At 40.6% G+C, this 23,849-nt stretch overlaps 2 protein-coding genes across 2 annotated transcripts; both read left to right on the forward strand.

Moving 5' to 3' along the window:
- Positions 1 to 963: 963 nt before the first annotated feature.
- Positions 964 to 14,033, forward strand: LOC118416794 (the record flags this gene model as incomplete). The annotated part of the gene is given in 14 exon segments (XM_035822044.1): positions 964 to 977; positions 1,921 to 2,009; positions 2,529 to 2,634; positions 2,940 to 3,130; positions 3,533 to 3,776; positions 7,488 to 7,675; positions 7,961 to 8,116; positions 8,498 to 8,645; positions 9,299 to 9,436; positions 10,818 to 11,000; positions 11,226 to 11,311; positions 11,822 to 11,927; positions 12,472 to 12,586; positions 13,155 to 14,033. Coding segments are annotated over 12 exon segments (1,674 nt in total). The 3' UTR covers positions 13,207 to 14,033.
- An 807-nt stretch (positions 14,034 to 14,840) lies between these two features.
- Positions 14,841 to 23,828, forward strand: LOC118416156. Its single transcript, XM_035821234.1, has 7 exons — positions 14,841 to 14,860; positions 16,824 to 16,969; positions 21,052 to 21,144; positions 21,732 to 21,922; positions 22,353 to 22,590; positions 23,379 to 23,569; positions 23,793 to 23,828. The coding sequence occupies exons 3-7, from the start codon at positions 21,099 to 21,101 to the stop codon at positions 23,826 to 23,828; spliced, it is 702 nt and encodes a 233-aa protein (XP_035677127.1). The 5' UTR covers positions 14,841 to 14,860; positions 16,824 to 16,969; positions 21,052 to 21,098.
- The last annotated feature ends 21 nt before the right edge of the window (positions 23,829 to 23,849 follow it).

A 23,849-nucleotide genomic window follows, 5' to 3' on the forward strand; every position in this document is an offset into this window, starting at 1 on the left:
GTGAATTTATTTGTTTTATAGATGCAGCCAATTTATCTTTCTTATCTCAGCATTGAAAATCTTAATCCGGTTCGCATAAGATCCGATCGCGCGCGAGTAGTCGCGTCCATCTGCAAACCGGCTCGAGTTACATTCAGTGCCCCCCTCCCCAGCGTCTGTATACTTAATATGTAACGTTATATCGCAAGACGCGGTAGAGCTTGTCGTAGAATGGATACGTTATTCTGCCATTGCCAATCAGTTAGTCGTGGGCGCGTACCTTTCAGTATTTACTCTTCAAGTTTTTTAAAATCTTTGTACGGAACGCGTTTCATGTTTTACATAGCGTTTCTCGGCACGTGGCCACCTCGATGTACAGTCTTATTTCTGTACGTTCCTTTGAGCTTCCCCTGAATTGCCGCGTCCTCGAAGAACGGGAGCAGCTAGAAGTACCCGTTTCCTCATCTGTTCAGACCAAAACTCGATTCCAGTAGCGTGTCTGCCATAGGATCCGCAAAATATTATTGCTTGTTTGGCGTATACGCGTAGTAAGTACCTAAATTTTCCATTGACCACATGACCCATTACCGGGTCAATTCGCAGACTTAAAGTCGGCCTCAGCCCCACATTTACGACGATTTACAATTGTACAAGGTACAAAGTATGGCTTATATGTGACAGGGACGGTTTTCAGGTGAAAAATACGCGCAACCCTCTGTCGATCTTAGATATGGCCGATCTTCCATCGATACGCCCGAAGATCGTGGATAATGTGACAGGGGTATAATGACAAGAGGCTAACTAATGCTGTCGTCCGTTCAGATCCAATGACAGAAGCTCCTACAGCCTTCAGAGAAGGTCTTCAAATGAGCGGAACACTTAACATGCCTCAGGCTGGCCAAGACTTGACCATCACAGTCGGACGAGTTCACGTCTTCTGGACGGATGGGGATAACTTTCTTGCCCGACCCTGTCAGGAGAGGCACACAAGTATACAGGTATGTAAGCACTGTGCAAAGCTTTTACTCGAATGAGCGTCAAACAATTCAATGTCATGTATGTCCCATATGTAACATTCAGGACATACAAGCAGTGGATACAGAATTACAAGTATCATGAGCACTACATTCATGGTAGCTATCTCGTGCTTGATGCTATGAGCTTCTGACTACCTCAGTATATTAGTTTTATCTGTACTTTATGTATTTACCCTCGTCAGGAAGGATATGTTTTGCATGTTTGCCGATAAACAGCCCCGGAAGGCCTAGATGAATTGTCTTTGTATTTGGTGTCTAGGTATAGATCTTGATGCTTAGATTGTGGGCCCTTAGCGGTTATAACAAAACTGCAGCGGAAATTCCGGTTTAGATACCCCGTGTTCTGGGCTACGTTAGTGATTTTTTAAAAGTTGTAGATAGCTCGTGTTTACTAATATTTGCTTGATTGTTGTGATCATTAGTAGCATATTGGCATGTATCAGTTGTTTGATTTTATCGTCATATTTTTTTTTCATCACTTGTACTTCGCTGGAGGTGCCGCTCATCAATGTCTCAAGATTCGGTTGTTCGTACCTCGTGAAACGGAGGTTTTACACTTTCTGTTTGTCACAGGTGTTGTCTGTTGTCACTTTAAGTATTGGTATTTGAATTCTAGGTATTAATGGTGACACAAAGGTCCCAGAAAAGTCACAGGAAATGAAATTATTCCCAGCCCGGAGTTTTCCCCAGGCGCCTCGTGCATGTGTCTTGTATATAGGTACTTAGATAGCTCAGAGGTTATCAACAATGAGCCTAAGTAGGGAAATAAAAATTCAGTAATACAAGAAATTTAAAAAATTATAAAAACTTTATGGAGGTTTCTGATTCCGTAGTAATTTCCTCTATGAATATCGAATAGAAAAATTGATAAATAATTTTGGTTCTATTTTTTTTTACTATGAAGGGCGCTTCAATGCAGATGACCACCGTGTGTTACTGTGGGTTCCAGAGCCGCCTCTTTGGGACTTAGTGACCTGTTTCTTGTCAGGACACGTGAGTATCATAAACTCCAGTGTTTAGAAACTTCATAGTGGTCCATCATATTTCCGTTAATACTTTATCAATTGTATTGTATGATGTACTATTGCCAAACTGATGGCCTTTATTATGATATTCCTTTCGTCATTATTGTATATTAATGGGTTGATCACTAATGTGAGAAGCTCGCGAAGAAGAATAATATAAATTTCAATTAGCACATTTTACTTTTTTTAAACTTCGAAAGTTGATAATTACCAGGTGCACTCTCATTGCACTTGCGTCAAGCTTTTAAATTCAGAGATAAAGCACGAATTTTCTTACTTTTTTGTATTGTGTCGTTTTCTAAGTCATACTTCAACGTATTGAGCAATATCTAAATTATAGAAAAACGGAGAAAATAACAAAATAGTGACGCAGTGAATGAACCTCAATGTGACGCAAGCTTGACACAGTGAGAGTGCACCTTGAGATGACTACACTTTCTTACGCTACTGATAACAGCTCTCTGACTAACATTGTGTCTGTTTTCAGGTACATGAAGTAAACTCCGGAGTACTGTTTACGGGGGAAATGAATGGCAAGTGTGGTGACTTTTGGCCTCATGATGTCCTCACAATAGTAGCCAGCGACTCCGCAGGTACGGGAAGCCAAGGGCGTTGATTGCTATTCATTTATTTTTTCTTCAGCTTCTGTCATTTTTTGGCGACGCCTTAGGGGCGAGACTTTTTGGCGACGCCTCAGTGGTGAGCCTAATTGTGTAGTATTGTGTGTGTACGTGCGAATAGTTTGACAAAGGCAAATTACTGGGAAGAAAACATCCTGCGTTTTCTAAAAAATGTTGCCTTTTTTCACTTTCAGCTTCTGCAATGTACTTTCAATTTATGTAACCCCAAATGTATAGATTGTAAACAACCAAAAAATTGTTCATTTCTGCTTGTACAGGATCGTGTGGCTTGTCCCCATCGACCAGTACGGAAAGTCTGCGCTCGATTCTGGAAGACCATTTCAGTGAAAACCGCCATCACGTGACCAACCTCCCAGGGAAGCTGGCCGCAGAAACTTACATTTACGACACTCTGAAGAGTTACGGCATGCAGATTTACGTCGATGAGTTCGATTCAGAGTACTCTGGGGTAAGGTTTCAGTGATCTTCGTTTTAGGAAGTAGTACTAAACAGCGAGCAGATCATTATTGGACTTAGTGGAGGACTTTGGACTAATACTTGTAGCCTTTCACAGCTTTAAAGTTTAACTTACATATTCTGATATTTTGTGAACATCTTCTCTAATGTCCAATGGATCATGTTGAGCCTATAGCTAGCAGAGGTCTTCATGAAACGGTTAAATTGAAAAATTCTCAAGATTTACAAAATTAAAAATGTCAATGTTTTGAGCTAAACCTTCATGAGAATCTCATAAAGTCTCAAGATTATTAAAACGTCTCAAGACACTTTCAAATCATCTCAATATGATTAATTCCAGTGACAGCTATATCAATATGTGTACGTGTCAACGGTCTTTTTCTGTATCTCTCAGTACAAAGGTAAGAATATCGTAGGGATATGGCGGGGCACTGGCACTCCTGAACTACGACCAAAGCAAGACAAGCCCGTGATCCTGGGAGCTCACTACGACACCTGCAGGAACGATCCCGGAGTGGACGAGAACGGATCTGGTGTTGCAGCTCTGATGGAAGCCGCTAGGGTCATCTCCTCACTGCCGTGCCTCCTAGTCCACTCCGTGGTCTTCGCCTTCTTTGACCTGAAATGCAATGAATCGGGTAAGCCGCTATCTTTGGAATGATTCTTTAAATTTTACGAAGGAAAATCTCTTGAATAACAACTGCCTGTCTAAAGCTAAGGGCACAACCCGCTGTACGTGCAAATACGTGCTGTCTACGTGCCAAAATGTGGGCAATCGTTTGGGATCCGCAAGTGGTACGTACTGCCTCCGTACGAAATCGTATGGAATCCGACGGATTTTGGAGCACGCAGACACGCTGTAGAGCTTTACGTGCAGGCAAAACTTTGTGTGCCATCGGGCTGCGGATTCGCCCCCCGTACGTGCCAGTACGAGCGACGCGCGTGTCCTGTATAGCCTGAACGTTTTCAGAAATACGTGGCGGACGAGGCCTCCCCAAAAAACGCACGGGGAAATTGCACGTACGGCGGGTTGTGCTCTTAGCTTATAATCGGGCTATAAGCGACACTGCGTACTAACCGGCTCTCTTCGGGCTAGTGTACCATCTAGCAAGCCTCCTTCGCAGACTTCGGGGGCTGGCTTTCATTATAATAGGAAACGGCCAAGGAAAATTAAAAACAAGAAATGGTTTGACAAAAGTTGTTGTGAAATGAAACGGGAGCTAAAAAATCTGGCATCTTTACTTGCTAAAAATCCACAGAATTCAGACGTGAGAGGAAGGTTTTTTAAAAGGAAAAAAGAATATAGAAAACTATTAAAAAAAAAGAAACGAGACTTTCATCAACAAATTGTTAACCAACTGTCCTCTTTGAGGGAAGAAAATCCAAACGCGTTTTGGAACTTATTGAAGAAACTGAAGTCAGAGAAAACACAAGAGCCAAGTTCTCAAATAACGGACGAGGCGTGGTTGAAACATTTTAATAGAATAGACAAATCTTCCACCAGTGACTCAGAAACTTCAACTAATAACTCAAAAAATGTTCAACCTCATTTTCCCTCCCCTCTCCCTCCTACGGAGAATTCCTTTTTGGACTCTCTGATATCAGCTAAGGAACTGGATATAGCCATCTCCAAACTAAAAAACAGCAAATCTAGTGGTGGTGATATGATTACAAATGAAATGCTGAAATGTGGTAAACCAATCCTCCAAAAAACACTTCTTCATCTCTTCAATTCATGTTTGCAAAACGGATACTTTCCCAAAGAATGGTCACTTAGTCATATAGTACCAATACACAAGTCAGGTGATACCTCAGTCCCAGACAACTATCGGGGTATCTCCATTATGAGTTGTCTGGGGAAATTATTCTCTTCCATTTTGAATACTCGTCTTGTGAACTATGCAGAACAGAACAACCTTTTCAAACCTCATCAGGCCGGTTTTAGAAAAAACTATAGAACGTCTGATAATCTTTTCGTATTAACTACTTTAGTAAGCAAATATCTCAGTCAAAATTCACGTCTTTACGCATGCTTTGTTGATTTTAGCAAAGCTTTCGACTCTGTTTGGCGAGAGGGTCTCCTGTTCAAATTAAATAATCTTGGAATAGGAGGAAATTTCCTATCAACCATAAAAGACATGTACTCCAAAACTAATAACTGTATCAAAACCAACAATCGTCTTACCGAAACATTTGTAACTAACTGCGGGGTTCGACAAGGTTGTAATCTGAGTCCAACATTGTTTAATTTGTTCATAAGTGATATAGTATCTGAATTTGATAACTGTTCTAGCAATTCTCCTATTCTGTGCAACATGAAAGTGCCATGTCTTTTATATGCCGATGACTTGGTTATCTTCTCAGAATCCCAACAAGGTTTACAGTCCTCCCTACTTAGACTGGAACAATATTGTAAATCATGGAAGCTGAAGGTTAACCTGAAAAAGACAAAGGTTATTGTATTTACAAATGGAGGCCGCTTACCGAAAGATTGTAGTTTCTTGTTTGATAATAATGCTTTAGAAGTAGTAACATCTTATTCTTATTTAGGTATTGTTGTATCCTCAGCTGGCACATTCAAAGCCAACAGCAAATACTTGTACAGCAAGGGACTGAAAGCTCTATTTGGAATTAGACAATCATTAGACAAAGCAGACGCACCGTTATCAGTTAAAAACAAACTCTTCGACACTTGTGTTAAACCTATTTTGTTATATGGATCTGAAATTTGGAGCTCATTCAAAAGTCCTAACTCTTGTCCTATTGAAACAGTGCACTTGAAATTTTGTAAACACTCTCTTAATGTTCCGAAAACTGCATCTAACCTTGCTGTACGCGCTGAATTAGGGAGGTATCCTATCCAACTGGAAGCCTCTCTAAATGCCATCAAATATTTCATTAGAATTCAACAGAATGTGCCAGCTGAGAGTCTGCAGGCAGACGCTCTCTTATGTCAGCTTAATCTAGATTCATCAGGTACCAAATGTTGGGCATCTGGTGTTCGCAAAACTTTGGAGGAGTGTGGTTACCCTTTTGTTTGGCAAGCCCGTAAGTCAACAGATTCAAACATATCCCACCTAATTTCTGCAATCCACCAACGACTAAAGGATATTTATTTCCAGAATTTTCTAACCAACATTCATAATGATAACAAAGGCTTACGTGTAAAAAACAAACTCCGAACGTACAGACTACTGAAATCCACATACAATGAAGAGCAGTACTTGAAAATTGCAAACATTCGGCATAGAACTACCATTGCTAAACTAAGAATCAGTTGCCACCGACTGCGAATTGAATCAGGAAGGCACAACCGCACTCCTCTAGAACAAAGAGTCTGCCAATTTTGTACCTCAAACATGGTAGAGGATGAAGTACACTTCACTGTTGATTGTGATATGTATGCGTATGATAGAAATACTCTATTTAGTTATATAGAAAGTAGATTCCCTCATTTTAGACACATGAGTAGCACTGACAAGTTTATATTTCTCATGCGTTTTGACAAACCGACAATAGCGAAACCCATACAGTCCTACATTTTCACTATTACCAAGAAGCGAGAAGAAGCCGAACTTTTGTGTTAGACTAGATTTGTGACACTTTTATATGTATATATCCTGACTTATTGTGACCTGTACTTAGCTCGGTTGGGCAAAATTGTACAATAAAGGTCTTCATTCATTCATTCATTATATAAGAGGGGAGGGGGTCTGGTTGGCTAGATTACAAAGCCTTCAGATCTTTTTTCAGGTTCTCTAGTGCCGAGAAAGGGAGTTTGCCGAGGAAAGGAGTTTGCCTAGAGAACCTAAGACAACTTTGAAACTGGCCAACACCCCCCCCCCCCATAAAATAAAAGTCAGACCCACTCGAAGCTTGCAGAGGGTACCATATGACCCCTGAGAGACAGAGGTTGCCTATCGCAGTCTACCGTCTTCTCAGTTTCTATAGTTGTACTGCCGCATATTCCCGAACCGTTAGACCATAATGGTGAAAGAACGGACGTACATTAATGTATTATTAAGTTCATCTGTGACGGTAGTCAATATTACCCTATATTCTTACACAAAATAAAGCGCTAAGCAACATGCTTTCGATCAGTCCTCTGATCCTTATCAAGTTGGTACCGATCGCCAAGCACCTTTGACCCTTTGCTGACGTCACAATTCCGGTCCGGATGTGTGACTTATGCTTTGGGTCATTTTAACTTGATGAGGATCAGAGGACTGATCGAAAGCTTGTTGGCATTAGCGCTTTCATTTTGTGTACGGATTTATGGTCTTAACATTGTAACATAACGGACATACATGTATAGAAAAACATTGAGTGTATCCGTTTATCTATCTCAGGTGCTGACAAGGCAGCGTGCGCTGATGGGCAGTGTGGAAGCGAGCATTTCGTGGAACAAACTCTTGTCCCTTATTTAGGGTACCTTGACGTCAAACTATCGGACGTTCAGGGTGTGATCATCATGGACACCGTACTCAACTACAACAACTCAAAAGGCTCACAAACAGCTCCGGAGGGTTTTGAAAACGTAGGCATTTTATTTAGCAGAACTTTTTGCAAGGTTGATAGACGAAACTAATACAATAATATTGGAAGAAGGAAGCAAGTTCGTGCCCGAGGGCTAATTGTGACAATGGACAATTCTGAACAATATTCTACTCTAATACTAGTGTTGGTTTGTCGCCAGTGTGCAAGGTTAATTTAGCATAAATGGCAGTAATTTTTGCTCTAAAGTAAAAAAAAATCTTTTTTACTAACTGAAGTCTTACATTACTCGTCAATGAGTTAAGATCTATGAATATATTTTAAACAGACTCCTTTGTGGGACGAAGTCTACGTGGAAGAGGAAGCCGACGGCATGCGAGGAAATTTCATCGGTATCTTCACCAGGCAGCTTTATGACCAGCCGCTGTATTCCATCTTCCACAATAGATGGGACGAGGAATGCGATCCACAGTACAAGAGACGGGTAGGTACTGAGCGATTTCGGACACATAATCCAATAAGAAATAGGTAATCTTTAACAAGAAACCGTATCTATCGAATGGGAAACATGATTGTGTTGCTTACGAAAATAGTTTCATCAGGTTGGTAGAATATAGGATAATTCCAGGTACGTACATTGCTTACGTTTCGATGTCTCTCAGCCATGTTTGGGATTGTTTCTCACCGCAGAAGCGCCACCTACATCGGCTACAGATAGCAGTGAGAATCAGAACTCCAGTTATATTTAGAAACTCTGACGAAGGTGTCTGAGAGACATCGAAACGTTAACAACGTAACCTGCTGGTTGTGTTGACGAAACGAATTGACCTATATACATGATTGTGTTGTTTGTTACCTTCCGAAGGATGTGCTTTTCCCCTACAAAAACATTGCCGAGGAGGCAGACACGTCCACAGATCCCTACTGGAACCTTTACCAGATCGGTTCACAGGACCTAGGCAGCTTCTGGAAAGCCAGCGGTGACATCAAGGGATTGCTCTTATCAGACACAGGTTAGTTGTAATTATGCTTTATTTGTCTGATTGAATGGTTGTGTAGTTTGATGTACCCAGGTTTTCCTGAAAAACAGGGCTATTGTCATGAGAGTGTGTACCTAGCTAAATAAATGAAATTAAATTTGTCCGTTAGAGCCTTCCAGATGGTTGAGCGAGAGTGAACCTAGTAACTCCCAGGACCATAAACATCCAGTATGGCGGACATTACGTCACATTTACGTCACATTACGTCATAGTCACGTGAATGCGATACTCCATTTCGTTTACGGTCTGCGATGTAGTGACGTCAGAGCCATCTTGATGGTTGAATGAACCTGGTATTAAACATCCAGTATGGAGGACATTGCGTCATAGTCACGTGACATTACGTCATGCTCACGTGAGTGCGATACTCCAATTTCGTATACGGTCTGCGATGTACTTTCAAGGAAATCCATGCTGCAATTGTAACCTACTTACCAACGACGGATAATGTTCAGTATATTTTTATCAACAGTTGTAGTACTATTAAACAACAGCATATCTATGCAGATGCATCTAATACGGTTCGTCTTAGCTATGCAGGTTACTAATAGGTATAACATTTCTAACAACAGTATTCCGTTTGAATTCAAGTTTTATATCCGACTAATTTTCAATGTATCTTCAAGCAAACGCTCGTCACAGAGACGTTGGCAGCAACGAGAAACTGCCCCTGACGAACGAAAGGCTTGGGTTCCTGAAGAAGATAACAAACGTGGTGATCGGGACCACGATGGACCTAGCCGGTGGAAGGGAAAGGTGTCACCGTAAGTTTCACATACATAGCTCCAACGTTTATGTGCTTCCTTCAGAACATTACCAGTTCCCATGACTTTGCTTTCATCACCACTTTTATGACGTTGAGAGCATTGTTTTTGGTCCCAATTATGTCTGGGCATATTTCTAAAGAACCGCTGGATACAGATACAATAGTTTTTGGTAGGTGATATATGGGATTATTGTGTTGGACCTGGACATGCTGTGGTGCTTATGTTTAAGTTAAGTTTAAGTTGCCCGTACATCTGTGCAGATGCTTAGGGGTGGCGCCCATCTCTATTTCTGTAGCCCTTGGGCCACACATGTGCAAGTGGGAGATAAATGTTAAGATGAGGTTGTGGTGTACATTTGGGCCTCCTAGCTGGTTCCGTGGATCTGCACAATCGTTTTTTTCTTGTGGATGTTTGAATTCCTGGTAGAATGTCTTACAAACCGTAGGATGGATCGCGATGATATTTATGGGGCCCTCTGGTGTTTGACCATGGTACTGCAGGGGTACTTCCGATTTTGTATGATATATAACCCTCCTTGGTAACAAATGGTGAATTCAAGCTGGAGCCAATCGCCTGAACCACAACAGACAGACTGTCCTAAATGCTAATAAACCACATCATGATCTTATTCGCACAATCAATGAGGATATCTGAAAAACCCAATGCGTTTCATGACGGGGCAATTCAAACATGTGGCATTTATAATAAAAAAGAATATGATAGGTTTAATCATGCAAATTTGCATAACTAATGAATAGTACCAATAATTCCAGTGTTTTCCGCAACAAGGCCTCAATACATGTTACATATGTAATTCAGGACAGATGTAACAATATCAGATAATTATTATGCAAATAGGGTAAAAATCTGCATGTGCATGATTGATGCAACAATGCCATGATTCCTCGGCAATACATGATTGGAATTTCATACTTGTGGCATATGTAAGTAAGGTAACTGTGAGCGTCAACATGCTCACTTCGAAGCTCATGTAGTATCTCGGTCCCAAAAGCAAGGACCTCCAGACTGCGCAACTCATTCCTACACTATACAATCAGACTGTACAACAAATCAATGACTGGTGCCTAAGTGTTTTATTTGTCTATGTACTGTGTATGTCATGCGTACTGTACATGTTGTCTAGTTGTTGTAAGAATTTACTCTGAGTCACATTGTAAAGATCAACGGCATTCAGAGATGCTTCTGCTAAGAATTAATCTCTGTAAGGTTGATTTTAATGAATAAAGAAAGAAAAGAAGCATGGATCATTAAAATGTGGAATACATTTGAATGAAATTTAAAAATGTGGTTTATGAGCATGAGGTCACAAAACTCTTGTTGTACCTCATCTAAATTTATGTACCATCTGTATCCCCAGCCGACGCCCGACCAATTGAGAACCTGATCCCGGAAGGGTTTGTTGAGGGAGCTCAGTTGGAAGGAAAGTTGTCTCTGCCAGGAGGTGCCAAAGACTACAGTTTCGTGGTCAAGACGTTGACGTTGCCTACTCTAAGGGTGGACGCTACTCTCTCCAACAGCACCTGGAGCCTCGACGTATCAGGTACACTATGTTCTTACACTGCTCAGAAATGGTGAATGTCTTTTATGTCTGATTTTATCGTCTCAATGCAAATTCTTAATTAAGATATTCTACGCTTAACACAAAAGAGAAGAAACCCAACTTTTGTATTTAGTTATAATAGCTAGATGTCACAGAAGTAGAAAATTGCTGTAACAAAAATGAAGTCGTCTGAAATGAAATAATTGTTAACCTGCATTCCTACAGGTCATTTCTGGCCCAGAGAACGTGTTCTAGCTCTGCGCATACAGGTACCGAAATGGGAGTCACTGTCATGTAGGATGATTGGACCCGTGAGTATTAACCTTTCTGCGTGTACAAGTGGGTATCACTGGACTGCGCCGAATTGCGCCACGTCGCGAACGCCTGGCGCAATGTGGTGCAGTCCGGTGAAATACACAATTAATAAGCGGACACGATGAATAGAATTGAAAACTCCTCGTGAACATCAACAATGCTTATTCAAAATCAATACAAAGCATCTGCTTAGGTCATTTAATATTTTTCCTCAGCGAAAACTGATATGTTGAAAATATGGGATTTTCGTTATTTGACGTTGGTTTGGAAAATAGAACAATGAATTTGAAACTGGAAGAATTAGAGGAATAATCTGTCAAACACCGAATCAATAATGATATTCGAAAAATATCCCGAATCAATGGCTTATTGCTGATAAAGGATGATTTTGAAGAAAGTTCAGGCTGTCAATGTGAAGGTAATTATCACTTATATGCATGCTTGTTTTCCCTTTATTCATGACAACCACGAGACGAGCACGAAACATTATTTTGCTCGTTTTGCAGTTGGTGGAGAGCGATTCAGGTGCGCTGTATTCTGGTGCCATTCACGGTTCATGTAGCGGTGCCTGGCCGGAGGGCCATGTTGGCTTCACCCTACAAAGTTCCATAGGTTCGTAAAACTGCCGTCTTTTTAATATCGTGTTGTTGTGTTTATAATTTGAAGACATCATAGCTTTCTTTAAACTGTCTTGCTCTTGGCTTTAACTGCGCTGCTATTTCACTGTATGCTCGTAGTAAGTAGGGATTTTTAATACTATTAGGTTTGTTCAAAGCAAGGCCGTTTGACCACTTCTAAGCAGTGAACTAAATAATATAAAAGGAAATGCACTAAAATTATTGAAGATGTCGGTGAACATTGGTTATGAAGGCTTGGAGATTGTATAAGTACTGGAACAGTTGTTATTGATTAATATGCCTAACTCTATTTCAATGTGTTTTTTTATAACTTTTTCGTTTTGTTATTTGTCTTAATGGGCATAAACGTTTCCTCCTTGGCGCTAGTGCACTGCAAGGCTTATTGAATGATTGTTGACAAGATTGGTAATACACTTAAATAATGATTGTATTCTCTGCCCTTCCTCTTTTTTGATGAATACGTTTTCCAGTCCATACATGCGTTTAGCAATTCACCTTGATTTATGCATTGTACACAGGTAGGAAAACTGCCGGCGTAGGTGTAGGGAATGGCAGCCTTGTTGCTGTCGGAATACTTGTTGGAGTAATCCTCACGCTCCTGGTTGGTGCTGCCGTGTGGTACTTCCGTAAAAGGTGAGACCTTAAACCTTCATCCATTCATGTAGAATTCTAGCCATGCGGCTATCCAAACAGCGAACTGAGTTGTCAGAGGTCATTTCGTCCTGTTAAAATGATAGACATTTTCGGAAGATTTTCTAACATAGATGCCAGCATTTTACTGGCAGATGGTGATGATAGTCAAGGGATAGGTGAGGTGAGGTGGGGTGATGATGTTACCATAGGAGGTGTGAAGATTAAGGAGGTCTTCCAAATTGTACGTCTATCAGTACCAATTATACATTGTTCCGTATGCTGCATCATCATGGAAGCTATACCCAGTGACCGCCATACAAAGACCCTTTTCACTAGACGGTGATCACTGAGCGACTGTTCAGCGACCAAGATTGTATTTGTGCGCTTCTTGATCCTATAATATGATGTACGATATGATAGTATTAACGTAAAAAAAATCAGCTCATTATGTATGAAATTCACTGAGCTGAGTCACCTGTCAAATGTATGGCCGGTTAGCAGTTACTCTCTACCGGAAACGTGTGTAAATAATGTTTCTATGTTCATAACTGCGGTCTCTGTTTTATAGGCGGCCAATGAGGGGTGGACCATCCTTCACGCCTCTGCCTGTATCTACCTAACTCTTCACATGGAATCTTCGGGACGACGTCCTTATTTCAAACACGTACGGCAGTATAATTACCCACTGGTGATGACACTAGCACTGCGATTTGTGAAATACGTCATATTCAAAATTTAAAAGAAAATCACAATGATGGAGCGTTGTTGTCTTTTTCAAAGTATGTTCATGTTATGTTTAGTGAATGATAAGATAAAACTGAATTATTGAATTACCAGATCACTCACAAATACAATAAAGAAAATGCTTTTTTCTTTCATAAAGTAAGATTTTTGTCTACCTTGTCAAATTTCATGTAAACTTTATAAGTAAAGCAAACATAGCTTTCCTGCCACTCTCGCTGTATCTAATTAACTTATTGCATTTAGCTTCAACGGGAAATGAAGCTTGATTGCCATTGTTGTTTAGAAAGACAGTCAGCTAAATTAAAAGGTATAATTCAATAAAGGTTGCTCAATGTAAATGCGTTTTTGAAGTGACTTGATTACATCAAAGAAATGTATGTCAATAAGATATACATGTAGGCTCTATTCCCACTAGGATGACGTTATCCAAATAGATTAGACATCTTTAGGACGAAATTCAAAGCAGAAGTTTAGCATTCCATACTCTGTTGGACTTTGAACAACAACTGATGTAAGGATGTGTAGTAAACATTGTACTTCTTTGTTCAGTTTGTTGATATACTTGTGCTTGTATAATACATATTATCTTTATGATTAGAATATGTAACAAATATGGTGCCTAATGCATGTCAGTTTTACATCGCTAAACTGCATTTGCTGCATTATTCGCCCGAAATCTATAAAAAATAAATCACAAAAGATCGCTGAGCGATATTCTTTTATGCCCAAAAGTTCGCCAATGCCAAACGATGGTCGCAGAATATCTGCTGATGAAGCAAAGAGGACTTAAAGGTAATTCTTAAGTCAGATGAAGGGTATCGCTTCCTTCATCCATTCAGGGGTACACCCTTGTTCGGGGTCAAGATCTAGACCATAAATGAAGTATTTGCAATGATTAAGCAGCTGGGGATTCCAACGTAGTTCCCGACCTTTTCTGTTGCAGGTTTCAGATAGCCAGAAATCTTATTGGTGATTCGACAATTACAAGATCATGGCTTCACGATGCCGGTAATAATGAATAACAAATAATCATGATTTGTCTATGACGTCTGAGCAAGAGCTCTGCAACATTTTGAAGAGTGATCCTGTCACTGCTGCATAGCCAATGACCGAGTCAACTACTTTTACTTTTACTTTTCGATACTTTGCAAAACAATGCCGCGGAAGTCGCGTAGTTGTATCTTTAACGGGGGATCGGGGAGGAGTTTCAAAAGAGAGGCAACCCACATATATAGTCATGGTCTGATTTGGGCAAAAGATGTCGTATATGAACAGCTGGCTGTGAAATCTTCCCTTTCTAGAAGTAAACAGTAGCTAGACAACTAGTTATCTACATTCCCCTGTAATTACTTTCACACCGTCTTTATATAGCAGTAGAATCATAATTAACTTGTCCAATTAACCCTAGGGTGATGGGATGATGCAACACATACGTCTTTTGTTTCTTGTTTTGTTGTGTGCCACTTTTACTCTGGCGCTTCTCATTGCTTGGAGACGGTAAGCTTTCCGGCTACTTCACGCTATAAGTCGGTATGTACACATTATTTATACAATCGTGTCTAGAGCATCTACAATAGAGAATAATCGAAGGAATCGGGCAGTTTTGGCCCATTTTGTAACACCCGCTGGATTCGGAGGGAGCACGCAAGTAACGAGTTCTGCTGAATTACCTTTTCGAATGTAAAGTCTTCAGTCCCTGCAAGGAGCTTGATAAAAGCTCCTTGGTCCCTGCAAAAAAGAAGCTCCTTGGTCCCTGTAGTTCTGGACAAATGTTAATTGTACAAATTCTACAAACTCAGAATAGTTGTCACACCAAAATAATACAGCATCGTTGCACCGCGGTTAAGGCTAGCCACAGAAGTGTTGTTTTGTTCTACCTGAAAGGTGAAGAAACCACCCCAAGCTATACGGGTGCTGTTTGGTTCGACCAAGGAGCTTTTACAAAGCTTCTTGGTTTGATTGAAAGGTAAACGAACAACCCCACGATAAAATATCTTCCTCACTAAATGTTGTGTTAGTGAAAGCTAACCAATAATCAGAGTTTATAATTCTGCACAAGAGCATTAAAAATATCAATTGGACACATAGTGGACCAACTTTGCCTGGCCCTTTTGTTTTGCCAGGTTGACACTCTCGAAGTGGCAACAATTTGCATGACAAACGACAAAGAAAAACAACAACAGAAAAACCGGTTCGCTGAGAACCGTCCAACGGCCACAGTAGATAATAGTGGTAAACTGCTGCCAGAAACCCTTTGATCTATTTCATCAGAGATTCAGAGGCAAGTACTTCAAACTAAAAAAAAGGACTGCATCCAACTTATTAAAAACGAAAAGACCATACAAGAACAACACTCTTTAACATGGTCTTTGCTTTAAAAGATAAACTCCCAATGCACTAAACCATCAACAATCCGTCAGCCTATGCCAGAGATAATATTTGACAGGCAAGTCAACTATTCATCTTCTGTTGTCAAACATATGGACGAGCGTAGATATCCTATTCTCAATGATAGGAAACTAAAGAACGATGCAACTAACCGCAAGGTATACACGTATGCTGACCACAAAATTTTATGATGTTGATAAAGAGGAGGTAGTATACATTGTCAACAATTTTTTATGACAAGGTTCTTTATTCATAATCAGGATCTATATACAATCAACAGCAAGCCGTAATTTTGATGACTGTCTAAGGGCAATAGTGACTGGTACTATTAAACGCTAGTACTGCAGATAGGGGTCGCTGTTAACAAATGCGGTCCCAAACGTCAAGTATTGTCAAGGATGTTACTGTTGTTTACCAAACCATTGCATCGTCACTTATGTTAGTGCATATGCCCTCGGCGTGCCTAATATTCAAATGCCAATTGCGGACATAGGGGATTACAAACAAACACACCTTTCGTCATTTTTTAAGAACAATTTAAAGTAAAGATTATGAATCAGAAGGAGCGTTATCTAACCTACTTTTCTCGCATAAGAACTTCGACCCGCATTTATGTAATATGTATGGGGTAATGGGTATTAGATAACAAACACTCAACAATGCAGAGTGTTCAAATGTCTTGTTGCTTGTTTCAATCCAATCCCGACACATATACATGGGGAGTTGATTATGTTTAAGACGTAACAATGGACATTTGTCTTTACAAGGAGCTTAATCTTTATCACTGGAAGTAAAATTCAGCATTAAGATACAGCGGCAGTGTGACACCCCATTCTACTAGCGCAGTGATCTCAGCGGTTGACCCAGCGATTGACAGATAGCTCAACGGACTTTATACTTTAATAGATAGAAAACAAATCTTTTTACTCTTTGTGTATCCTATTGTCTTTTCTTAGATACTTTTTGCATGACATTTAAGTCACAAAGTTAAAGGTTACACAGATCCAAATTAGTTCGCAACTAAATAGGGCCTTATGTAGTACGAGCACACATTAGATCAGGCGCGCTATGCAAACAAAGCGGTATTGTCCGTACTCTTCTGCAGCCATTGTTTGCAAACTGGAGAGGTGGGCGGAGGCACCACACCGCCATTTTGAAACGGGTCCAAAAGTGACGGGATGCGTATGAATGATCCGCATTTGTAGACGTACGGAATCGTAGAGAAGTCGCTGTGGACTGTACATTTCAAAGGTACCTGATTTCCTTGTAACATATGGATCAGTGTTAGTGATGTGTATGTATGTATTTGCATGTGTGGCCGTGGCATCACTGTTCTAGCCTTAAATGTTACATGTAAATATGCATCTTGAAAACAACAACAAAAGTGACGGCATTTGCACAGGGACCGAGGAAGTAGATAGAAAACAATTGATGATTTAGTATATAGGCTTTGCCACACTGCTAAATGTTGGTGGCTTCAAACGCGGTGTGTTGTTATATAAACTTGTTTACGCCAGCTGTGCCGAAAAAAACATTTGCGTTCTGTTGACAGTGATGTAAGACTAAATGTTTACAACAGATAAGGACCAAAGTTGCAGGTACGTCCTTTCTTTTATTAGCAATGACGAATACGTTTGAGACTAATTTTTGCTCTTTCATACATCTGTGCATGTATGTATGTAATACTATGTGTTTGCGATGGCAATCCTATATCCAGCGTTTTATAATCTGTAACGCTCCAAAGCCCACACTACCAAGCCCTTTCAGTGAGTTAGCAATGTGTGTTTGGGTAACCTTTCACCCCATGACCCAGTTTTAGTGTCGCCTTAGTTGAGATGCCAGATATATTCAATTAGTACAAAATTGAAAACTGATACACTTTCTTTTATCTCCATATAGTCCACTCAGAATATTGCTATCATGGCAATCTTGGTTTGGGCCACATTTCCAAACCGGGGCCCGACCGGGTTGTTTGCGGAACTAATGGTACAAGACCGTGCAGAAATCATATTCGTGTCTTATTTCTTCATTTTGTAAACTACAAACCAGGTAATGTTTTGATCCTACAACGCTCCAACGCCCGCACTAATGCCAAGCCCTTTCAGAAGTAATGTTTTTGTGTAGGAAACCTGACACTCCTTAGGTTGACCCAGTTTTTAGGCTAGGCCCAATCTACGGAATTCCAAAACTGCTGGACCTGAAAATCGACCGGCGGTGTATTAGTGTCACACAAATCTAGCCTCACTCGAAGGACATTGCAGAAGTCACAATGAAAACATTACAATTGATCCATTTTTATCTTCATATTCCAACAAAATGTCATCACCTTCTCTACCTAAATACGTTGTTTAAAGTATTACCTTTACTTTCTTCACCGTCTTACTCTTTGTCGTATGAAATTCACTACATTCACTACAATGGAATCATAGTAGTTTGTAATAGTATCTATCAATATTCTTCTCTCGTTGGGTTACATGTCAAATCTTTAAGAGTCCTATTATGGGATGCAAATTAAACAGTGATATCCATTAGTTGTATTTGATTATCGGTAACTTTATATCATCGCTTAAGCTGTCGGCATATGAATTTGACAAGTCACGACGATCCCTCCGCCCCTTTCTGAGTTATTCTGTTTCAAAGTCTCAAACAAAGTCGACCCTCTTTACTTTCAGAATAAGCAGTTAGGGAGACCAAACCTACATCAGTTAGTGTATGCGCCAATCTAATATTACCACTTAACCCTATTCAGACCGGGGGGGGGGGGGGGGGGGCTTTTAAGGCCCCCCCTAACTTCGATGTCCTAAAACCCCAAAACGGTTTACGCTAGAGCCCCCAAATTTGGGGGGTTTTCCTAAAAAATTTTTGGCAACAATTTTGCGAATTTTGACAAATTTTCCGGTTTTTCATGGGGCCCGGGCAACCGTTTTTTGACGGGGAGTTTTTCCCAAAATCCCAATTTTTGGGTCTAACCATGTATTTTTCCCCTTTATTTGCTAAAATCCCGGCATTTTGGTACAAAAAGAAAATCTTATATTATGTCGCCATATCTTTCATAATTATATATGCATAAATTATGCTAATTTGATGACGTCATCAGCCCAAAATCCAAGATGGCGGACCGAATGGCCAAATCAATAATAACAAGCTAATTATCCCTTAAAATTTGTAACTACCTGGTATTTTTTCATCAAAAACCATCTAAATGAATGAATTTAGTCTATTTCCATTGCCCTTTGTGATTATTTGTTGCCAAAAAAGTATTTTTATAAATACAAGGTGGTGGATATAATATGGCGGAGCCCAACTCGTATCTTAGATGTGCATGACGTCATTTTATGACGTCATCTTGACGTCATTGATGTTGCTATTGGCAACGCAAGTCGTAATAAACATTATTATTCTGTTATCTGCACTTGTTGTTACATTTTTGTAGCATAACTTGAAGTTTTCTGAGAATACCATTTTTCATGGGTTTGGCCAATGTAATCGAATTGATGACGTCATAATTACGTCATCTTACGTCAACGTTACGTCAAACGTCACATTCTTGTCAGATATTATGTCGAAATTATGTCCTAAAGATTTAGTGGCCCTACGACACGTCGTTTTAGAGTTATAGGACTTAGAAGTGGAGGGCCTCAAAAGCCCCCCCCCCCCGGTCCAGGGATGACCAAAAAAGCCCGGTCTGAATAGGGTTAAACATCAAGTGTTATCTGTATCATACCACATTCATTTCTTATTCGCTTCATTTCTTTCAATGTTTTACGGTATTCCACCTTTCCTCGGTTGTTCTGATATATCAGCCTAATGTATGCATGTGCAGCGAGTAAACTCTTTTATGTGGCTTTTGCGTGCGCATTCAACGGTACGGTAAGGACATATTGTCTGGTAACGCGTGGTCAAAGTACTACATTTCTTATGACTCATTGTTTCAAGCTGCATAGTTAGTCTTGACACGCGAAGGAAAATATTGACTTAACAGAACTGCAGTCACGTTCGGTAAAGTCAATTTCAAAGTTAACTACGGGTTAAGTGCGTAAAGGTCTAAACATGAACTTGTACCATGTGCCATGAACGATGATAAGGCTTCTTGGCAAACAGAGCGGAGCTGTTCTCTTGTTGCCCGCATTTTCACAGCATAGATAGGTGGTCACAACACATTATTAGTTCACATTTTCAGTTGAAAACGTTCTAGTTGGAAAAGTTGTGATAACTTGTTTCGAACGGTTATTTCGATAATTGTCTATGTACTAGTGAATTAATGAGTAAGAGGGGTGCTATCGCATTTTTTCACTAATGGGCATTTGACTTTATACTAGTGAATTAATGTGGGAGGGAGGGGTGCTGTCACATTCTTTAGTAGGCACACATGTAGACCATTTAAAAAAAATCCTTTTCTAGTGAATTACTAATGTGATAGAGGGGTGCTATCATATTTCTTCACTAATAATCATTTTACCTTCTACTAGTATATTATGGGGATATATACTAGTATATTATGGGGTCATAAAGGGGAGATATATCAAGCTACCTGTGTCCGAGAGGATTTGTAAATATTGCCCCTCAAATGCTGTGGAAGACGAGAGTCATTTTATCACTAATTGTTCTTTTTATGATGATATAAGAAACCAACTATTTATAAGTGTATCCAAAATACACGCTTACTTTCCAACTATTCCTGACAATGAAAAATCAATCCTACTATTAAAATCAAAGAACCCACACATTATAAAAGAAGTGGGTAAATTCGTCTTCCACTGCCTAAAGAGAAGAAGTCTAACCCAACAAAACCAGTATAATGTACATTAGCATAGCATAGTCATAGAATGTAGCTCCTAGCACCTTTGTATTTTTCCTTATTTTACATGTTGTTTGTACCTGCAATTAGCCCTCGGGCAAGAACTTGCAATAAACATATCATTATGTGATAAAGGGATGTTAACGTTATTCTCTATGGACATTATCTAGGGTAGAGAAGATGATAAACTGATTCAATTTGAGGAAATAATCGTTTTTCATGGTGAGAAACACTTAGAAAGGGCCAATCGAAAAGGTTAACATTAGTTTAGACGGTATGAAGTCGTGGAACTCTACTTATAATGTAAATTCCTAACCAAAGGAGCAAATAACAGGGGCTTGGCGTCATATCCAACCTATGGCAAATGATTTACCGGGTGATCTATAAATACACGGATTAACCAATAGGCTTATGACTTCTTTGTTTGCCGTCTATTGACCTATGAAAATAAGATACATCTTCAGGTGGTCAGATTTAGGTCGCTCGTCAGTCAACAACAGTTAATTTATTGTTTGTTGGATTTCTGTTGTCCTAGGAAAGCTATTTGTGTTAACCTGACAGGACGGATTGACGCAGGACGAGATGGCCCTCAAGATCTTCGTCATATGCGCAGTTTTCATCATCAAAGGTAAGACGAAGATTTTTAAAAAGTGTTTGCTCGGTGCAAGGTCATTGACCACTTCTAGGAACTCGACTACGATCACTGTGGCTGTATCTCTCAGTCTCACAAAGTCAGAAACATCGAGCTTCAGCAAGATCGGCAATCTGAAGTAATATTAAGCGAAGCAAGGGTTACGAGGCTGCTCGGGAAATTCCCTACCCCATTTAGCCGAATGGTTTGATCCACTCACACCGGAAAGGACCCCTATCTCTCTTTTCGATAAGTGTGGCGGGTTCTTTACGTGCCCGGGGTGTGGCTCTCCCCGAACACGATTACACCAGATAATGTACAGCAAATGCCGGATCGACAACGACTAATCTCCAAGCAGATCCTACGATGGCATAAGATAGTACTAAACTGGCCAAGGAATGTGGTCAGACAAAGTGTACATTTGGAAACACAATCCTAGACCGGCTTCACTTCTCTGGAAGCTTTTAAAACTGTCTTATATGCTACCGTAGAATCTGCTTGGAGATTAGACAACAACAACTGCTTGTTTGAATATCAGCAATAAAAAGAAAACATCTTATATTTTAAAATTGTGTGCACCATAGTGACGAGTGCCTCGGACCCGTGGACTACAACAGCTAATTTGAGCAGGCTTTTGACTGATCATTTTGGGGACAACCGCCACCATGTCACCAACCCTGACGGCAAAGCTGCTGCCTTTCATTTCATCAAAGACACTTTCACGAGCTACGGCTTGCAGGTGATAGATGGTGACTTCAACACGGACAACTTAAACGTAAGAAAAAGTCGCATTCTCCTGTAATCTAATTATACTTTTCACACTTTTGAGGTCTGCACCAATTTTCATGCCACATATTATCGCCTTTGGCAAGTCCCTCAAACTTGCCGACTTTTCCTGATATCTATTAGCTAACAATTTGGTAATATTAATGAAAGGTCAACACTGTGTTTAAGGTGGTATCTCACTGTACTTGGGGCACAGGTGCGGCACTGCAGGGTTCGAAAGATTGCTGAATGAATTTCAGAGATTATTTCCTTACGTTGTGTGCAAATAATACAGCAGTGCTACAGTGAACGAACCCTGCAGTGCCGCATCGGTGCCCCCATTGCAGTGAGATACCACCTTAAGGTAGCTTTGCCTGGGGAGGGGGGGGGGGGTCGTATTGAAGAACTCTACATATGGAAATTTGCGTTTTTGTCTCCAGCTGAAAGGCATCAATGTAGCAGGAATGTGGCCGGGCCGTCTGACCGGGACCCGCCTGGACAGACCCATCGTGCTGACGGCTCACTATGACAGTTCTCGGGGCAAGGCTGCCGTCCAAGACAACGGGTCCGGCCTGGCCGCCCTGATGGAGGCCGCCCGACTCATCACGTCCCAACCCTGCATCCAGGACTACCTGGTCGTGTTCGCTGCCTTTGATTTTGAGATAAAAGAGAATCCAGGTAAATCGCTGAAATTTCACTGTCATAACACTAACATAGTCTACAAGCAGACCCTTTGGTGTGTTAAAGATACTAGTAGTATCAAAGCTGGCAAAAGAGTATAGCCGGCACCTTCGGTGCCCGTTTGACTCCCTTTGACCGGCTATACTTCTTGGCCAGCTTTAATACTATCTCTAATGCACCATAGGGTCTGCTTAGAGACTACACTGTCACACATCAAGGGCCATCAAGGAAATCAGTGGTCGACCAAGGAGTTTGTGATATCTAAATAACGTTTTCGGCAGTAATACGGCCGATGTTCTCTCGATCATCGCGCGATTTTTTAGAGGTCGACCAGTGTTCGCAGGTCACGATACAATTGCAATAGGGCAGATTTTTAGGCGGAAAATACGCTCGGGTGGCATTCTGGCGATTGGCAAATACGGTCAAAGTTCATCTACTGTATCTGTATCAGTATAACCAGCCTTCGGCGTAACACACAAGATTCGCAGCAGCTGGTTATATTGCATTGGACGACCTGTCGCAGCTAATCTTGGCACATCTATTGTATTTGTATCAGTGTCAGTGTGACTAGGATATGTAAACAATGTATCTATAGAAACATCATTCAAAGAAGCCTAGTACGTAACTTGTCAAAACCCAATCACTTACTGCTTACGCATTGTTGTAAAATGTGTTTCAATGGTATGGTAATTGAATAAGACAATCGACCTATAATACCATATATAACTTTCAATGATCAGTGTTATTTCTTTGTGACGCTATTCTCAAGATATTCTTTCCAACAGCGGATCACACTGACGCGGCATGTTACAAAGGGTACTGCGGGAGTAAGGATTTCGTTCAACAGTACATGTTGCGGTATCTGGATTCTGTTGGCGTCAACGTCGCCAACATCAACGGCGTCATCATCATGGACTCCATCCTCAACTTTAACGGTACCCTGGGGGCGCAGACACTTCCCCCAAACTCCACAGAGGTGAGTCATGACACAATCATCTCGCATGCCAGAAAAGCAAAGGTTCAGGCTAAAACCAATGTAGGTACGTACGTATTACGTACGTATACTCTGGTCGGGACTACATCTTTACCGCAACGCCACCTTGCGGCTAGGGGTATCAGGGCCCATGCAGACCCTGACCGATGAGTGCAATTAGCGTACAGGGTGCATTTACATGAAAAGAAATTCCTCCTACAGTAAGAGTGGCCACGCCTGGCCTTTCCAAGAAGCTTCTTAAGCATTGATCATCGCAGATCCC

Source organism: Branchiostoma floridae, chromosome 5 (genome assembly GCF_000003815.2).
Source record: "Branchiostoma floridae strain S238N-H82 chromosome 5, Bfl_VNyyK, whole genome shotgun sequence".
NCBI lineage: Eukaryota > Metazoa > Chordata > Leptocardii > Amphioxiformes > Branchiostomatidae > Branchiostoma > Branchiostoma floridae.

Excerpts from the sequence above, each read along its gene's own strand:
- LOC118416156 (XM_035821234.1), top strand. The coding sequence starts at position 21,099 with ATGGCCCTCAAGATCTTCGTCATATGCGCAGTTTTCATCATCAAAG. Across the intron at positions 22,591-23,378 it reads TGAGATAAAAGAGAATCCAG|CGGATCACACTGACGCGGCA; the intron begins GTAAATCGCTGA and ends TCTTTCCAACAG. Across the intron at positions 23,570-23,792 it reads TTCCCCCAAACTCCACAGAG|AGTGGCCACGCCTGGCCTTT; the intron begins GTGAGTCATGAC and ends TCCTACAGTAAG.